Raw genomic sequence first — 17,594 nt, forward strand, 5'->3', positions numbered from 1 at the left:
AGAGGCTGTCCACTGTTTCTCATGGTCGTTAGGGAAATAACTGGTGGTTAGGGGCTGTCCAGGTGTCTTTGGGATGACAGAACCCCTCATTTGGTTTCTGAGGCATCTGGCCAGGACAGGACAGAGGGACATCAAACGGCCCGCAGCTGGAGGAAAGCAGCGGGAAAGGACAAAGAGGAGAGAAGGAGAGAGGAAAATGGAAAGGAGAGGAGGAAAAAAAAGAGGGAAAAGAAGAGGAAAGAGGCATAAGATCAGGAGATGACTTGGAAGGAACAGCAATCTCCTCTTTCCATGTTCTTCTGACTTTCCATCAGCCTCTGTGCCTTCTCATGCTCATGTTGTTTGCTGTCAGTTGTTTGTTTTTTTTGACATTTTCTTTCCTTTCTCTCTCCCCCTTTCTCTGCTTTTCCATGCAATCAGTCGTAACTCTCTCTCTCTCTCTCTCTCTCTCTCTCTCTCTCTCGCTCTCTCTCTCTCCCTCTCTCCTCGCCAATTACTGACATAACAGAAATACTGGCTCAAGCATATTTTAAATAGCCACATATGGTTGACCCACAGAGAGGCAATGGAAAAACTAAGAACTCTTTTGGGCTTTATTCTATAAGATTCCATCTCTACATGCCCTTCGATTTCCAAATCTGCATAAGGTCACAATTTTACTGCACATTACAACATATTTTCAACAAATTGTAACACCATGTTCAAGTCACTGTAAGCCAAGGAGTGTTCACCCTCTCTACACTACGTTTTCAGATAAATAAGAAAATAAGAAAGGTTGTAATGTTTGAAAATGCAAGTTCTGTTACAGTCAGTGCTTTTAACTGGCCATGCAGGCCTTCCTGGACACGGCCAGCCAGTGTTTTTGTCAGAGTTTGCCAGCAAGTTTTATGTATACTAGATCCAGATGTGGTTATTTTGCTAAATAACTGCATTGTAGTTTAGGGTGTCATTACAGCAAAAGGTGTAAAACATGCTAACAACATTGTTTCTAAAACATCATACATAATTTATGTATGAATTCATGCTCTTACCGTAAGTATGTGTGTGTGTGTGTGTGTGTGTGTGTGTGTGGAGCTGCTGTGCCACTTCCAGTCGGTCTCAGCAACTCACAGAATGTATGCATAATCAGACATGGCAGCTATTAAGATGTCACAGTGGAAAACAGACGCTCCGGTCCTACTACGCTTGTCTTGGACAGAATTCCCAGTATTCCCAAACAGACTTGCGGAGGCTCCCAGAATGCATGTGTCATAGCTGGGTGACTCTCAGGGATTCACTGCAGGGGATCGGCGTCTTACACTTGGATGTGTGCCAGAAATAGAGAGAGAGATGGGGGGGACAAGTATGTTTGGCTGGTGTGTATGTTAAGTGTGTATGGATGTATGGATGCGTGCATGTGAGTTCAGGAGTGTGCAGGCATGTGGTTTGTGTTCATGGACTTCAGTGCCTTCCTTGTGCTTGGGGATCAGCTGTATTGTGTCTGGGTGATGGGGGCTCAAATGCAGACAGCCAGCCAGACGGACAGACAGCCAGACAGGCAGAGAAAAGATACATTGGCGCGAGTTCCCTTCACGCTGCCTCCGCTGGCCTTAGCAAGCTTCACGGAGCTTCACGGGATCACAGACCGCTTGTCTCTCACACATGCTGCTTCCACGGTCAGCCAATCAATTCACCGTTCACGGCGGGCATCGTTCCTGTTACCTCATAGCTGTTCTTCCGCACACATGTGATGCATTTATCTGTGTGCAGCACACACACACACACACACACACAAGCAGGCACATACACAAACGGGCAGAAAGAGAGATTCTTAGAGAAGTCATGAAATTCTCAGTTCCAGCAATTTCACACCAATGAAGCCATGAACAGCTGCACTGTCGATCAACTGACCATCTAATGAAAAAAAAATATTTGGTTAGATTTGCAAAGAATAGCTTTTGTAACCCCATTGCTCTACATGCACATAATGGGTAGGAAAGAAATGCATCATTTTTGCTTCATCACTCCATCAGTATTCTGAGGGCGCACCAAGACAGGAAAGCCACAATCTACAGTGGAAATAGTTTCTGATATTTACACCTCTCATCTCCCCACACTTGCCAACAAGAAACAGTGGAAAGTTAAAGAGCCAGCGAGGCTACATTGTGTTTAAAACTAAAACAGACCTCTGCCCAGAACTGAAACATTCATGCGGAGGAAATTTATTGCATTCATATGTGTTTAAACTTGTATATTCATATAAATATTACCATTACCTCTCTCAGTGAAGCTTGGGGAGCGTGTCAGACTAAGTGTGAGGTTTTGATTCCTGGCCAGTGGGCTTACAGTAATGTCTGAATCAATGTGATTGTTCAACAACATGATATGATGGCAAACTGAGTCATTATGAAATCCTTTGGCGTCCCTTGGCTGTGAATCACTGGTGAAGGGTTTCTGAATCACTGGCGCACTTTGGTCCTTTACATGTGTGTTTCCTGGCCAGATGCATGCATGAAAGTGAATGATGTTTGAAGACACTGGCAATGAAAGCGTATGAGAGAAAGAAAGACTTAGAAAGAAAAATATTGTGGAGAATTAAAGAAGAGAAGGGAAGAGGCAGAAAATATTCCTCTCTCTGCATCCTCTGATTCAGCTTCTTCTTTGCTGGAGAATCTTTGTTTCTCCAGCAAACTTTCCATTTTTGATCATCTTGCTTTCACATCTCATTTATTTCATCGGCATCACCTTGTGTCCCTATTTTCATGCCTTCTTTCATTTTCCACATCTTGAAAGTTATATTGAACAAGTGGACAGCTAGTGACAGTGAGGACTTGTTGAGTGACAGATCAACAAACAGGGTGGAGAAGTCAGAGAAAGATCCTAGAAAGAAATCCTACTATCATGGTTTAAAGGGACACTTTATCTGAAATACAGAAGCCCCAAGTGAGTATGAAGGGGTGGATAGATCCAGTTTGGCAGTGCTTTTCCACAGGAAATAGATCCCAATGAAACTGTTGACCCCTGAGGGCTGTGAATTAAGATGGGTATCTGTGCCATTGTTTTCGTCAAGAACTGTGTCTGCTGTTTTTTATACAGGTGAATTTTTGACAGTTTGAGCTCCACAAAACAATGCCCTTCACTCTCTCTTTGTACTGGGATGAAAGGAGAGTGGAAACCTCACCAAATCACACAAAAACTATTTGGATGGATAGATTGAACTAGGCTAAGTGGGGAAAATGATATTTTCTTGTATTTTGAGTGAATTGTTCCTTTAAGATTAAAGGCAGAGAGATACTTGTTTTGGATGAGTGTATGATGCATTACAGGAGCCTGTCATTATGCTACACATACAGTAAACACACACACACACACACACACACACACACACACACATTATGAGCTGCCACAACATTCACACTGAGGTGCGAAATGGGTGTATCCCTTCACTTGGGACAGTTTCAAAAAAAATGTGTGTCAGTTCTTGGACACTTTCTCTCAGCGTGTGTCCTCCTCATATCCCTCCCAAACATTCTCTCTTTCCCTCCCACCCTTCAATCCAACCCCATCTCACAGACACACACTCCCCATCAAACATGCACACACACATACCCCTTCTTTGTCTGTGTGTGTGTCAGAGCGTCCTCCTCCCTCAGTCTCTCCATGGCCATGTTGTGGCAGCAGCTCTGCTCCCTGTGGCAGGGTCGAGCTGTCGGTCTCCTGCTGCTCACCCTGCCTCTCTGTCTTGTCTTCCCACCCTCGGGTGCTCTTTCCCGGGATACTAAAGCCAGCCTACCACCTCTGGAGGTAAGACATTCACACCATTATAGCACAAAAGTACAGAAAACTAATAACCCTTTTCATATAGACCCACATGCAAATGTCTTGATGTTTAGCAGAATGCATAGAAGAGTTATATTGCATAAAACGTGGTTGAGTTAAACCCTCATCTCTTGATTAATGGAAGAAATCACATTTTTGTGCTTAACCTTAGCTTGTTTGGTTTTGTTTGTATGTGCATGAAGACACGCTGCTGCTAAAATCCTTTCTCATAATCTGGCAAGGGGGTATTACTGCACACCACAGGCCACCGGTTTGTTTTAGATTAGCTCTGTCTTTGTCACTCAGCCTAAATAATCACTAACAGATCACACGGAGCTACATCAGATTGACAATATAAAGCATCAAAAAAAGAAGAACCAGGGCAGCCCATTAAAGTGACATGACATGAAAAGAACAGCGGAGGTAAACTCGTTAGCAAAATGGAGATCTGTAAAGAGGAGGAATGGAGAGGCAGAGCGGAGAAGGTCTCAACTCAAACCAACTGTTGGACTGGTCTGCCTGAGCTGTGCAGTTTCCATAAGAGAGAGAGAGCGAGAGAGCTGGAGAAGAGGAGGGATGACTAAACACAAGAGGAAAAAAACAAAACAAAACAGAAATGGACGACTACAGCGTTGAAACAGACAAATGTGATGCTGTGATGGTGTGTGTGCATGTACCCGTGTACTGTGTGTGCACATCCATGTACCTGTGGCCTCACATGCATGTGAGTGTTGTGCGCATGTGTGTGTTTGCAGGGTTTTCAGGTGGTGAAGGGCAACTTCTCTCAGTTGTACCTCAGTGTGGGTTACCACAAGATAGCAGAGATCCCTGCAGGAGCTCACAACATCACCATACAGGAGACCATAAAGAGCAGAAACTACCTGGGTACACACATACACACACACACACACACACACACACACACACACACACACACGGACACACACACTTGTACATGTGTATGTGTGCATCTAAAAAGATACATACTTTCAGAATGACAAGTCACACAAATACATTCTGTGTACAGTTGAAATTAGCCTTTCCTTTTTTGTGTGTTTACATTTGATTGATGTTACAAGGTCATTGAAACATAATTTTTCCTCTCAGAATATCAACAAAATCAGACATTTCTTAACTCAAAAAGATGCTTAAATGCTCATTCACACATTTATTGCTAGCCATGTAGATTATTGTAATTCACTTTTTACTGGATTACCTAAAAAGTCTACAAGTAAACAAGAGCTTGTCCAGAGTGCTGCGGCCAGAATCTCAACTAAAACAAAGAAAATGTAAAAGTTTATCCCTGTGCCGAAGACCCTGCACTGGCTACCTTCTTTTACAAGTGATTGTAAACTTATTTTACTTGTTAATAAAGCTTTAAATGACCTTTTCTTTCATTTTATGTTCCAGCCAGATCATTAAGGTCCTCCACAACTTATCTTTTAAATGTTCCTTGTGTGTCCCATAAAAGCACCGTTGAGGCTGCCTTATGTTTTTATGTCCCTAAAATGTGGAACACACTGCCCCTGGATATTAAGAGGGCAAGCTCTCTTGGTGTATCTTTTCAGTCTGGCTTTTAATTTCGAGTAATATTATAGCCTTTGTTTTTAAGGTTTAACTTTTTGTTTTCTTATTTATTTCTATCCTTTGTGATTATTTTATTTTATTTTATTTTATTTAACATTTTATTAATTTATTGTTGTAATTTTTAATCTAGTTTAGTTTAGCACAGTTTTTATAGTCTATTATTTATTTATTTATTTATTTAATTATTTATGTCTGTGTTCTTATAATCTTGCTATGTGAAGCACTTTGGGCTTCATGTTTGTATGAAAGTTGGTATATAATTAAAGTTGAGTTCTTTTAGTCTATAAAGTGTAAAAAATGATGACAAATGCTCGGGGGAAGTTAGGGGAGCCCACTGTGATGTCTTCAAATTGCTTTATAATGATATGAACAGAAAAGTGAGGAGATCTTAACATCTTAGGGCTCTTAGTGAAGCTGAAATCAGCAAATATTTTTATTTGATAAATTACTGAAATGATTAGCTGATTGTCGCAGTTATAGTATGCTCAGTAATTCTGAGCAGCCATACATTTGCAGTAGTTTGATGCTTGATGGATGGACATGAGATTTTCCTGCAGCTCTCCGGACGCAAAGGGGCGTCTCCATCATCAGTGGTAACTGGGTGATTGACAGGCCCGGGATCTTCATCGCTGCAGGAACACAGCTGACCTACCGACGGCCCAATGAAATCCGCTCTCGCAGTGGAGAGTCTATCACTGCACCTGGGCCACTCACAGAGGACCTGCATGTTTTTGTAAGATGCATTCACACACACACACACACACACATACACATACACACTCACAGTGATTGGCAACAGATGAACCCCTGTTCTAATGCAAACAAAACCACTCCATGCCATGATGCATGATATTACCATCATGATAATCTTTTTCTTCTCCATTCGTCTCGCCCTTCCACAGCTGATCTACCAGCAGCCAGGTCCCAGAGTATACTATGAGTACAGCGTGCCTTCAGAAAACACACACCCCAGTCCTGAGCCAGACACACCCCCTGATATACTGTCCCTGGGTCAGTTTGCACAGAAATGCACGTATACACAGAAACACACTTAAAATGGTATGAGAGAGTGACCCAAGCAACCACAGTGTCATTTTTTCATACTAAATATCCTGCCCTGCCCCAAGGGAGCATAACACATAACAGATGCCTTTCTCTCTGTATGTGTGTATGTGTGTGTGTGTTCACTTCAAATCTCAGTGTAGGGTCACAGTAACCCAATACATATCCCTGTAAAAAAAAACTTATCCTTTTGAAAATTTGATTAGGATGGAGATAACATTCAATACAAGCAGGTCGGCCAAGCCTTGTTCTGGCAGTGCTCCTACCGCACACTTAGATAATAATTTGTCACTTGGGCCAGATTTAATTTCATTACCTAATATTTAACCTTCATTGAAAAAAATCTTCCAAATTTTGCCTGCTGAAGTGAATAAATCCTGACATAATGTTGAGCGATCTCACAAACCATCTCAAAATTACAGCTCCAACGATCTAACTTTTATTTTATCTCACTGCCTCTCTTCCCTTTACTCCACCTCACAACATTGCCACGTCCTGACAGTCGAGACAGTGGGCCCAGCCGGCCCAGGTGAGGACCCGCACCATGCCGATGTCACCAACAATGACATCATCAAGGAGAAACCCCATCCCAACCAGGTTCCCTCCGACCCCGAGGTGAACCCTGACCCCCGGCCCGCCTACAGCTGGGCTCGGACGGGACACACAGAGTGCAGCGCCACCTGTGGCATTGGTGAGGAAACACACAGAAACAATAAGAGCGCATTACGCATTATGACAATATTAAAGACAGACAGACAGACACACACACACACACACACACACACACAAATATAACCAACAGATGTGACTATAAACAGTAGCTGTCACACAAAACTGAGCTCACAAACAAACCACAAAAAAATAAAACCAATGCAAATAATTGCCTAGGAATGTAGATGTTTGAGACTATGTCAACACTGGGAAGTTCAGTAATAAGAAATGCATCTAAGCATAACAATAAACAGTCTATCTATCAGTCTATCTATCTATCTATCTATCTGTCTGTCTATCTAATATCTGGACATCCTACCAAACACTACAGATTGTTAGCACATATAAAATATTTAGTTTAAGTAAAACTGCTTATGGTATACACTTACGCATGCAAAAATAGACACGTGCTCACTGGTGTCTTTTTTGTTTGTTTGTACATTTGTGTGTGTGTGTGTGTGTGTGTGTGTGTGTGTGTGTGTGTGTCCTTGCCAGGTAGGCGCCAGGTGCTCTGGGGGTGTGTGGAGAGAGATTCCCAGACCACTGTTCCCGTTGACCTCTGTGACCCTGACCTGCAACCCACAAACCAGGAAGAGGACTGCAGTACCCAGCACTGCCCTGCATAGTGAGCACACACACACACACACACACACACACACTGTATTAGTTCCACATGGAAGTGTGACTCTCCGGGTGAAGCTTTCATCACTCACACACATTCCAGCACTAAGTTAGTCACCAGTCACAGTCAATCAAACTGACACACTTTGCTGTGGCTTTGGTTTTCATGTCTGCGGGTAAATGCCGCTGTGTGGAGCTTGCCATCGCCAAGATGTGGTGGAGTGTCAGAGCGTTTATGTTTGGTTGTGAGTCTGTCAGATATTTGGCCCACAGTGCGACTGATGCCATGAGCGCTGCTGATCTGAAATGTGTCTGCGTCCCTGTGGAGAACGTCTACAGAATGTGGAACGCGTCAGCAACAGACAGAGTTGATTGCAAAATTCAAATGTCAGTAGTTACAGAAGAACCAGAAACATCTGAAACTACTACAAGTCAAATTTCACTCGCTTTCACTTGCTCTGGTTTACATCCCCCATTTGAATTAAACTCAGCGATTTACATGCCACTTTTACATGCGGGTAAGCTGACCATACAAAACAAACCATATAAAGATAATAATAATAATCAGAGTGTATAAAATGAGAAAATAATAAAACAACTGCACCACAAAGCAAAGAGTAGATAAAATCATGACACCACAATACATAAAAATAAAGCGAGATAAAGCACGATAAAACAGGCATAAAATTAGAAAAAACTGGAATTTATTGCTAAAACTAGTTCATGAAAATGACTTTTTTTTTTTAGTAGTAGTGATAGAAGTTTATGTTAAATGCTAATAAGGCAGGGTGTTTCATCATCTAGACTGGCAGTCAGTAAAAGATACAAGGGCCGGAGTGATGTGCTCTGTGTTCAGCAGGTGGGAGCTCCATTTTGCACCAGCTGTAGATGGGACAGAGATAATAATTTTTTTTTTTCTGATACAAGAAAAATAAAAGTTGTGATAATCTAGCACATATGAAATAAAAGCATGCATGGCTTTCCATGTTGGTGGTGGATAAAAACAGTCTAATTTTGGAGAAGTTTTGCAGTTGTGAAAAACATGGCAGAGGACAGGATAGTTTTCTTTACTTGGTCATGAAAGGTCAAATTAGGGCAGTCTGTGATTTAAAACCCAAATGAAAAGTTTCAATTAAATGGTTTTGATTCATCAAAGGTATTAGCTGCTTGGAAACTATTTTCTCTAAGACTTTTGATAGGAATGGCAATTTGGAAATTGGTCTGTAATTACTTGAGTCCTGCGGGTGGAGGCTGGGTTTCTTAAGAAGTGGTTGAACTATTGCAGGCTATTGCAAGATCAGGATTGAGAGCTGGGTTAAACTCTGCTTGGTGTGAGAGTTCACTGCTGCACCCATGTCTCCCCACACTTGATGTCAAGGCGTCCATAGAATGAAACATAGAATGTAAACACATTTGTAGTATGAGTAACGTCAAAAGCGGTGCAAAAAAATCAATACAGCTGTGTATCATGGCATTATTGTTTGTCATACTGTATTCTCTATCTCCTGTCACATTGTTTATGCACTTCATTTGCATATGATGCTATGACATCTGCTGTATATTATTGTGCACTGTGTTAAGTTAGCGCATTGTCCTAGTTCTGTTTTAGTAAACTGGAATGGGAATATCAGATTCAGATTCACTCTTTATTGTCCTCTGAAGAAAATGCACAAAATAACATTCAAATGGGGTATAAACAAATAAGAGCATCTTAACAAATGACTGTAAAAATGTGCCCACTCCATTTAAGGCAGTAATAGCTGAGGGCGCAAAACTCCTCCCAAAGAGTTTTTTTTTTAGGTAGCAGTGGCAAAGAGGGCTGGCAGGTTTGCAGTGGAGGGCACGATTATTTTAGAGGATGTGTTAGTGATTATCATGGGTTTGTTTCTATTGGTGAAGGGGAGCATCGTGGCATAGTATAGGAATATGGGTTCAATAATACTCGACTGACAGAATGTTGAATTAAATTGTTTTTAGACAATTTGCCATCTGATAATATGTTGTATGTTTTATTAGTCTACCCAGGTGTTATGCAGCAGATTGTATTTTAACCCCTTGAGTTCTGATTATCCCTTAAATTTCCTCTTAATTAGCTTTAAAAAAAAAAAAAAAAAAAAAAGGTGTTTCTTTTCCATTTTGCAGTCACATAAAAAAACTTTGTATCTGCTCATTGTAACACTTCATTCTATACACACTTGCATTGAATGAATCATTTAACCCAAGATGCAGTTTTATGGCTGCATCATTACATCAACAGAAAATGCCTAGATGTGTTGTGCATTATTTTACACACATTTCTCAGCAGTAATTCAGCAAGACATATTTTGTATCTTTAGGAACCTTGGGATCTCCTCTAGAATTTAAAATAAAGTTCTATGGATTATGGAGGAAGTTATAAGCTCTATTTTCAGTCAGTTCGGCAGAGTATTTCACTGTATCTCAGTACAAATCTGTCACAAGGCTGAAAGTAGCTGAACCCAAATGCAGACCAGACAGGTAGGTATGGTGAAACACATGGATTTACTGATAAACTGGGGAGGTGAGGAGATGGCAGGCTCTGGTGAAGTGGTGTGGCTGGCCGGTGTAGCTGAAGGCTTCATGGCAGAGTGAGCAGTTGATGATGATTCTCAGATGTGCAGGGACAGACAGAGACAGGGACACACCCACACCACACACATGGACACAGGGGGAAGACACTAGGCCAGACCGGATAATGACACAAATCATATTATGGCAATTGTGTATTGTGATACATATTTTATAAGCCTCATTGTCTAACCTCTCACCTTATCTGTCTGATATCTGTGCTTGGCTGACAGCTGGGACCTGGGGGAGTGGTCAGAATGCAGCAAGAGGTGTGGGCCTGGCACCCAGCACCGCCAGGTCATCTGCCGCCAGGTAACCCACATCCACAGCGATGGGACAGAGACTGTGGTTTCTGTGGCACCGGAGCTGTGCGGCTCGTCTGACAGGCCAGAAACCAAATCTTCCTGTCAGCTGAAGATTTGTAGCCAGTGGCAGAGACGCTCTGAGTGGAGCCCGGTGAGAACACACACACACACAGAAATCCCCCCAGGGTTAGTAGTGTACTCTCCTATGAAGTCTAATAGACATGCACTTTGAGTCTTTGAGTACACTGTGCATATCATTCCCAAGTTGTAGGCTATGACTATGTTGTATTTTATGTATTTTCTACAAGTAAAATGAATCAAAACAGTTTAGTAAACTGTAGGTTGAGTTATTTACCAGAGAGACACTCAATACACACACACACACACACACACAAACACACAAACACACAAACACATACTCAGAGATACAAAAGACCCATATACACTATTGCTTATGCATACTCAAGCCAATCAGAATAAGAAAATTACATTTATTGAATCACAATCATAATGATGCAGTATTTTGTCCCTCTCACTGCTGAATAATACATTTCTCTGGCTTTTCACTGTTACATTAAATTGTACACTGTTAAATACTGCGCATTACATTGTTAAATAATACAGTTCCCTCTGCCTTCTCTCTCCCCCAGTGTTCAGTGCCATGTGGGGTGGGGCAGCGCAGCAGGGAGGTGGTGTGTGTGAGTGACCAGGGGGACGTGGAGGAAGATGAGGAGTGTAACATGGGCCTGAAGCCAGACACACTGCAGAACTGCGACATGGGAGCCTGTGCTCGCAGCTGGTTCACCTCCCTCTGGAGCCAGCGGGTGTGTGTGTGTGTGTGTGTGTGTGTGTGGGAGGAGAAGAAGAAGAAAAAAAAACAGTAAACTCATGTTGAAATCTTTGAATGCAATGTCACTGACTCTGTGTGTGTGTTTGTGTGTGCGTGTGTGTGTGTGTGTGTTATTCCTCAGTGTTCTGCAGAGTGTGGTAAAGGCAATCGAACCCGGAGAGCAATGTGCCTGACGGATCATGTGACTGATCTCCCATTGGACAGCTGCGACGGAGAACGCCCACCTGAAGTGACATTGTGTGACTTGGGACCATGCCAAAAGCGCCTGGAGTGGTACACAGGACCGTGGGGACAGGTATATAATGCACACACACACACACACACACACACACACACAGAAATATATCTACAACTCATGTACAGATAAACACACACCTCATGGAAACTGCTTCCACTGGAAATCTCTCATATCTGTGCATGTGTGTGTGTGTGTGTGTGTAACAAAGTGTTCTGCAGAGTGTGGGAATGGCATGCAGACCCGGAGTGTGGCCTGTCTTCTCCAGGATGATGGTCACATGGAGGTCGTGGACCAGTTGAAATGTTCCCACCTGCCTCAGCCAATCAGCTCTCAGCCCTGCCAGCTGAAGCCGTGTGGCGTCCAGTGGTACGTCACAGACTGGAGCTCAGTAAGTGTCCCGCCCTGTCTGTCTGTCTGTCTGTCTGTCTGTCTGTCTGTCTGTCTGTCTGTCTGTCTCCCTCTCCTACAGTATCACCCAGACTTGTAATACTCGAGTCCACGACTAGGACTCGAGTTGCACTCCAACTTTGGAAGCCTCAAACTTTTTCTTTTTCTTCTTTGCCGTACAGAGGTGCAGAGACTTTACTTCATAAATGTGGGTGCAGAAATAATGTTCATGCCTCTCACGGTTTTATACTGTATGCTGCACTACAGACACAAGTGTGTTCAACGTCCTCCCACCTTGAACACACTATATTGCTTCCTCTGTCTGACAAATTTGCTCTATTCGTGGCTATGAGCATGTTTTGAAGCACATGCAATTAATAAATGACATAGCTGCAAACAGTCATTTTTGTTTAATTTGTAGATATTAAAATGTATATCAGCTCTTTCACTGTGGCAGAGCAGAGCCAAGCCAAGTTTGAAAATCAACTCAGACGTGGACAGGTGACCTGGGCTCAGACTCGGCTTATGTGGAGTGACTTGGATGTGACTGAAAATTGGTGACTCAGACTCAACTTGAACACAGGGATCACCATCAAACCTCAAACATAATAATATAATAACCTGTTCTCCTGCCCTCTATATAAACCACTGTCATTAAATTCACAATGAAATGAAAAAAAAAAAAAAAAAGACTTTTGCAGCTTGTTTGCCAGTTTTCTGCACCACAAAATACACACATTTAACAATAACCACCAAAAATGTACAAAAAATTATTGATTTGTAGTTTTTTTTTATTAAATCACATGACTTTTCTTTCTTGGAAATCCGTCTCTCATCAGTGTTACCTTCATGGCACAGAAGAGTATTAAAGCCCTACAAAAAAGTGATTATAATAATAATGCTCATAATGAAATGTCCTTGGAGAATAAAGTCAAACATTTGACCTTAAAGACAGAATTTATAAATAAAGTCAAAATTTTGAGCATAAATTTCAAAGTAACAGTGAGCCACAATAAAGCCACAATTTTGACTTTAATCACAATTATTTTAATCATAATTTCAACTTTATTCTCAAACTGTTACTTCGAGTTTATTTTCATTATTTCGACTTTACTCTGGAAATTCTGACTTTTAACTCAAGCCTCAAAGGTTATTACATTTTTTAATATGTCTTAAAATCATTATTATTACTGTTACTATTATTATTTTTTAATTATGACCATATCCTATGTCATGGCGTAAGTAACAATCCCAGCAGATAAAACCATCAGCGGTTTTGAGGAATGCTGCTCCCTCCCATGAAATGAAACCACCTTTCTTTCCCGAACTGAAATCCCATTATTTTATAATTTTGAATGATCCCCTTTCGTGTTATACTCTGCCTCAGTATCATGTTTCAACAGCAAAAACATAAAATTAAGACAGTAAGATCCTCTGTGTCTGACATTTCACTTTCACATGAGATTTTTACAGATGTTGACTGCATCTTGAGTTTGGGGGAATAAAAAAGGTGATGGCCTCCTAGTTAGTGCAAACTAAAGTCCAGAACATTCATGTTACATGTATCAAGCTGGATTAGTGTTATAGATCATAGAACATATCTCATATTCTTAGGTTAGTCTTTATTGTATATTTTTAGTCTTTATTGTCTTTATTGTATATATTTAGCCTTTGTTGTCTTTATTGTATGTACTTCTGCATCTATTCTATTCTATTTAACTTTATTTTATGTTTCTACTGATGCTGCTGTAACATAAGAATTTCCCAGTTTGGGATCAATAAAGTAAATCTATCTATCTAGAGGAAGCCTGCAAGTGTCTAATGCAGGGTGGGATGAGCTGACAGACTAACAAACTTCATTCATTTGGTCTCCTCATCTGTGCCTCTTCTGTCTCTCTGTCCCATCAGTGCTCCCGCTCCTGCAGTGGTGGCTACCGCGTGCGTGAGGTGCGTTGCCTTACCGACAACATCGTTCCAAGTGACCGCTGTGACCCCGACTCGATCCCAGAGAGTCGAGAGGAATGCAACACTGAGCCGTGTGTTGCCGAGATAAGTAAGTTCACCAAGCCGCTGCACTTTGATGACTTGAGGCCCAGACTTGAGTTTTCATGAGTCAGACTTGGACTTGCACACTGAGGACTTGAGCTGACTCTTTACTGATCCCTGTGGGGAAACTGGGTATTAGACAAAAACTGCACATCTTTTCAGTATTATAGGAAATTTGTATCCAATTATATGTGTTTGGCTAAAATATAGGCAAGAGGAAACAGAAAATACTTCCACACACACAGACACAGACTGCTTGGTATTTGTCCTCAGCGTTTCAGTCTTTTGACCTCTCTCAAGACAATTTGAAACGTCTTGTATTGTCTTCTTTTTTCATTTTCATTATATCGACTTTAGTCTGGAAATTCTGACTTTTAACTTAAGCCTCAAAGGTTATTGAATTTTTTAATATGTCTTAAAATCATTATTATTACTGTTACTATTATTATTTTTTAATTATGGCCATCCTTTGTCATGAATAGGCGTAAGTAACAATCCCAGCGGATAAAACCATCAGAGGTTTTGAAGAATGCTGCTCCCTCCCATGAAATGAAACCAACTTTCTTTCCCGAACTGAAATCCCATTATTTTATAATTTTGAATGATCCTCTTTAATGATCCCCTTTCGTGTTATGCTCTGCCTCAGTATCATGTTTCAACAGCAAAAACATAAAATTAAGACAGTAAGATCCTCTGTGTCTGACATTTCACTTTCACATGAGATTTTCAGTCTTTTGACCTCTCTCAAGACAATTTGAAACATCTTGTACTGTCTTCTTTTTCTTCTTGAAGATAACTAAACACCATTGAAATCTTCTAAAATCTTATTTTCACACGAGCTGTTAAAACACAACAGCTCCAAGATTAGAATTTCAGTTTTGCTTGTTCACTTTCAGTACACCAATTTGTCAGACTTATATTTTAATAAAACAACTGTAATCCACAAATTAATGAGTCGACATTATTACCAATGATACAACGGATGTTAATTTTTATATTCTTTCATTTCTTTGTATTAACTTGATTCAACTTGAACACACAAGGGCTGAGAATCATCTTGGCCTTTATAAACCACATTATATGCCATATACCACACTATATCATTATACAAACAGTATATGCACATTCTATATACCACTTTAAAACAAATACATGCTACTTACTGTATACATTATAAACCTATAGCAACACACAACTACAGGAAATTTATCTTCTCCAATTTCCAATGGACTTGATCAGTCTATCGTTGGATCCATGCAGTGTAGAGTCGTGAATAAAACTTGGTGTGAAATTCACTTTGCTTCCCCTACTTCTCTTTATTTCTATCTACCCTGCAGACCCATCATGCAGGGACCAGTACCATAACTGTATGGTGGTGGTGCAAGCCCGGCTCTGCATCTATCCTTACTACAGGACTGCTTGCTGTGCCTCCTGCTCCCGGGCCACCAAAGCGTACCCCAACGCCTTCCAGAAGAACTACATCCGCAGGTGATGCTGCCACAGCAAGGGCGACCTCGCTTCAGATCCCAACACCTTGTCTGAGAAACACCACGCAGTGGATAGACACCACGCCTAGTTGTGTGTTTGCAGAGCGCCTCAGCACAGGGGTGTTGAGTTGAGGCCTCCAACTGAGCCTTTCTTCAATACTCACAGTCCCTCAGTCTGTGGCAGGCTGACCGATCAGCTTCCTCCTGCTGCTGTTTTGTGGGCTCGGGCTTTTGACTCACAACAGCCTGTATGGCAGACTGCTGTTTAAGAGGGATGTTATTTTATCTGACAACAAATCGGATGAAGAGCAATGTGTATGATTTTTTTTTTTTTTTTTTTTCTAATTTCATGCCAACACCACCACTATAGAATTAATTCTGTCAACTGTGTATAGAGCTTGAGTTTTTTCATTCTCAGTGTAACTTTAATTTCTTGTCCTGGACTGCTCACATTTGGTGATGTACTTTAATATTTATTCAAAATAAAGCCATATACTTTCTGGGGCTCATTTGTTTTCGTTGATGGTATATATTACACTAATATATACCATGCTCCACATACCAATATATAGCATCATCACTACCATCTGACATCAGATGCCTCACATGAGAGAAGCAGTTTTAGCCATCACATTAAGGTTAGAGTTAAGTTTGACCAATAAAGTGTGATGATTTAACAATCACATTCTTATTAATGTTAAAATATGAATTACATTATAAAAAAATTTAAAAAATTAACTATTGTTTGTTAAAGCCAAGGCATTTCAAGAAAATATTTCACTGTAGCTGATACTTTTTTCTACACCTTGATGTGAATTAATAAACATTCAGCCTCACAAACTTACAGTCTCTACAGTCTGTGGTAATTGGTTGTTTAGGGGTTTTTATTCTAATCTTTTAATATTGATATTGCAAACAGGATAAATTATGCCCTAACAATTATGACAATAAAGAGATAAATATCACTGTAGACTACTATAATGACTTTCTGGATAAGGTTCAAAATGTAATAAAACACCATCAGTAATAAATCACCATCATAGTCCAGGAAGACTAAATCTGTGTAAGAACAGAAAAGCGCAACACCACTGTCGCTCACCTCACATAGTTAATGGCCAATTTATTTTCCAAAATCCAAACTGTGTGATGCTGGGGAATCAGCTGTGCCTTTTTCAGCTGGCAGGGATTTGGTGTTACTCTTATTTTTAAAATAGTAATACTGTTGATAGGGCACTAAAGTATGGAACTAAAAAAAAAAAAAAAGAAAAAAAAAAAAGTCACCTTGAAATGATGCAAACTTCCCTCCAGAATGACCTGTTGGAATCTCCCGTCAACCAAACATGAGCAGAAAATGCAGTTTGCCAAATACGAGAAACAAATTTATCAATTCCAATCAATTCTGCACATAAAAATCGACATATTTCAAGAAGAGATCACAACAATTTTCGGTTCATTCAAGATAGTAATACCATTGCTTTAATGGGACAGCCAGGCTGACAGCATGTAAAAGGCCATTATTCAATCACAAGAACTTAAAGCACAAAAAGAAACATTTAAAAGAACACCAATGACAAATGCACATAGCATTCTCTGCTGTTCATAAAACAACTTAAAAAGTAGCATGGGGACCAAGACTCTTTTACACACACTTGCTCCCATTCTCTAGCTATACACAATCTTTGACAACGTTCGCAGGGTCCTGAAGAGTCTTTTCTGTGTTTATGAACGCAAGGCTGCACTGGTAGGTCCATGCTAGTAGGCTGGAACAGTTTTTAGGGTGAGCCTGGGCCTTTGGCAATAAGGGATGCAGGGTCCACATTCACCATCAGCCATGTCTGTCTTGACTTGATCACTCGGACACCATTACCCCGAAAACATTCAAGGCTCTTTTTCTCTCTCTGTGTTGACACATTTTT

At 40.8% G+C, this 17,594-nt stretch overlaps 1 protein-coding gene across 1 annotated transcript; it reads left to right on the forward strand.

Annotated features, from left to right (window-relative positions):
- The first annotated feature begins 1,418 nt into the window (after positions 1-1,418).
- Positions 1,419-15,683, forward strand: adamtsl7 (ADAMTS-like 7). Its single transcript, XM_030055922.1, has 13 exons — positions 1,419-1,655; positions 3,679-3,783; positions 4,554-4,683; positions 5,943-6,118; positions 6,288-6,396; positions 6,950-7,138; positions 7,654-7,783; positions 10,599-10,821; positions 11,321-11,494; positions 11,642-11,815; positions 11,967-12,146; positions 14,054-14,198; positions 15,529-15,683. The coding sequence occupies exons 1-13, from the start codon at positions 1,419-1,421 to the stop codon at positions 15,681-15,683; spliced, it is 2,127 nt and encodes a 708-aa protein (XP_029911782.1).
- The last annotated feature ends 1,911 nt before the right edge of the window (positions 15,684-17,594 follow it).

The sequence above is a fragment of the Myripristis murdjan genome, chromosome 1, assembly GCF_902150065.1.
Source record: "Myripristis murdjan chromosome 1, fMyrMur1.1, whole genome shotgun sequence".
Lineage (NCBI taxonomy): Eukaryota > Metazoa > Chordata > Actinopteri > Holocentriformes > Holocentridae > Myripristis > Myripristis murdjan.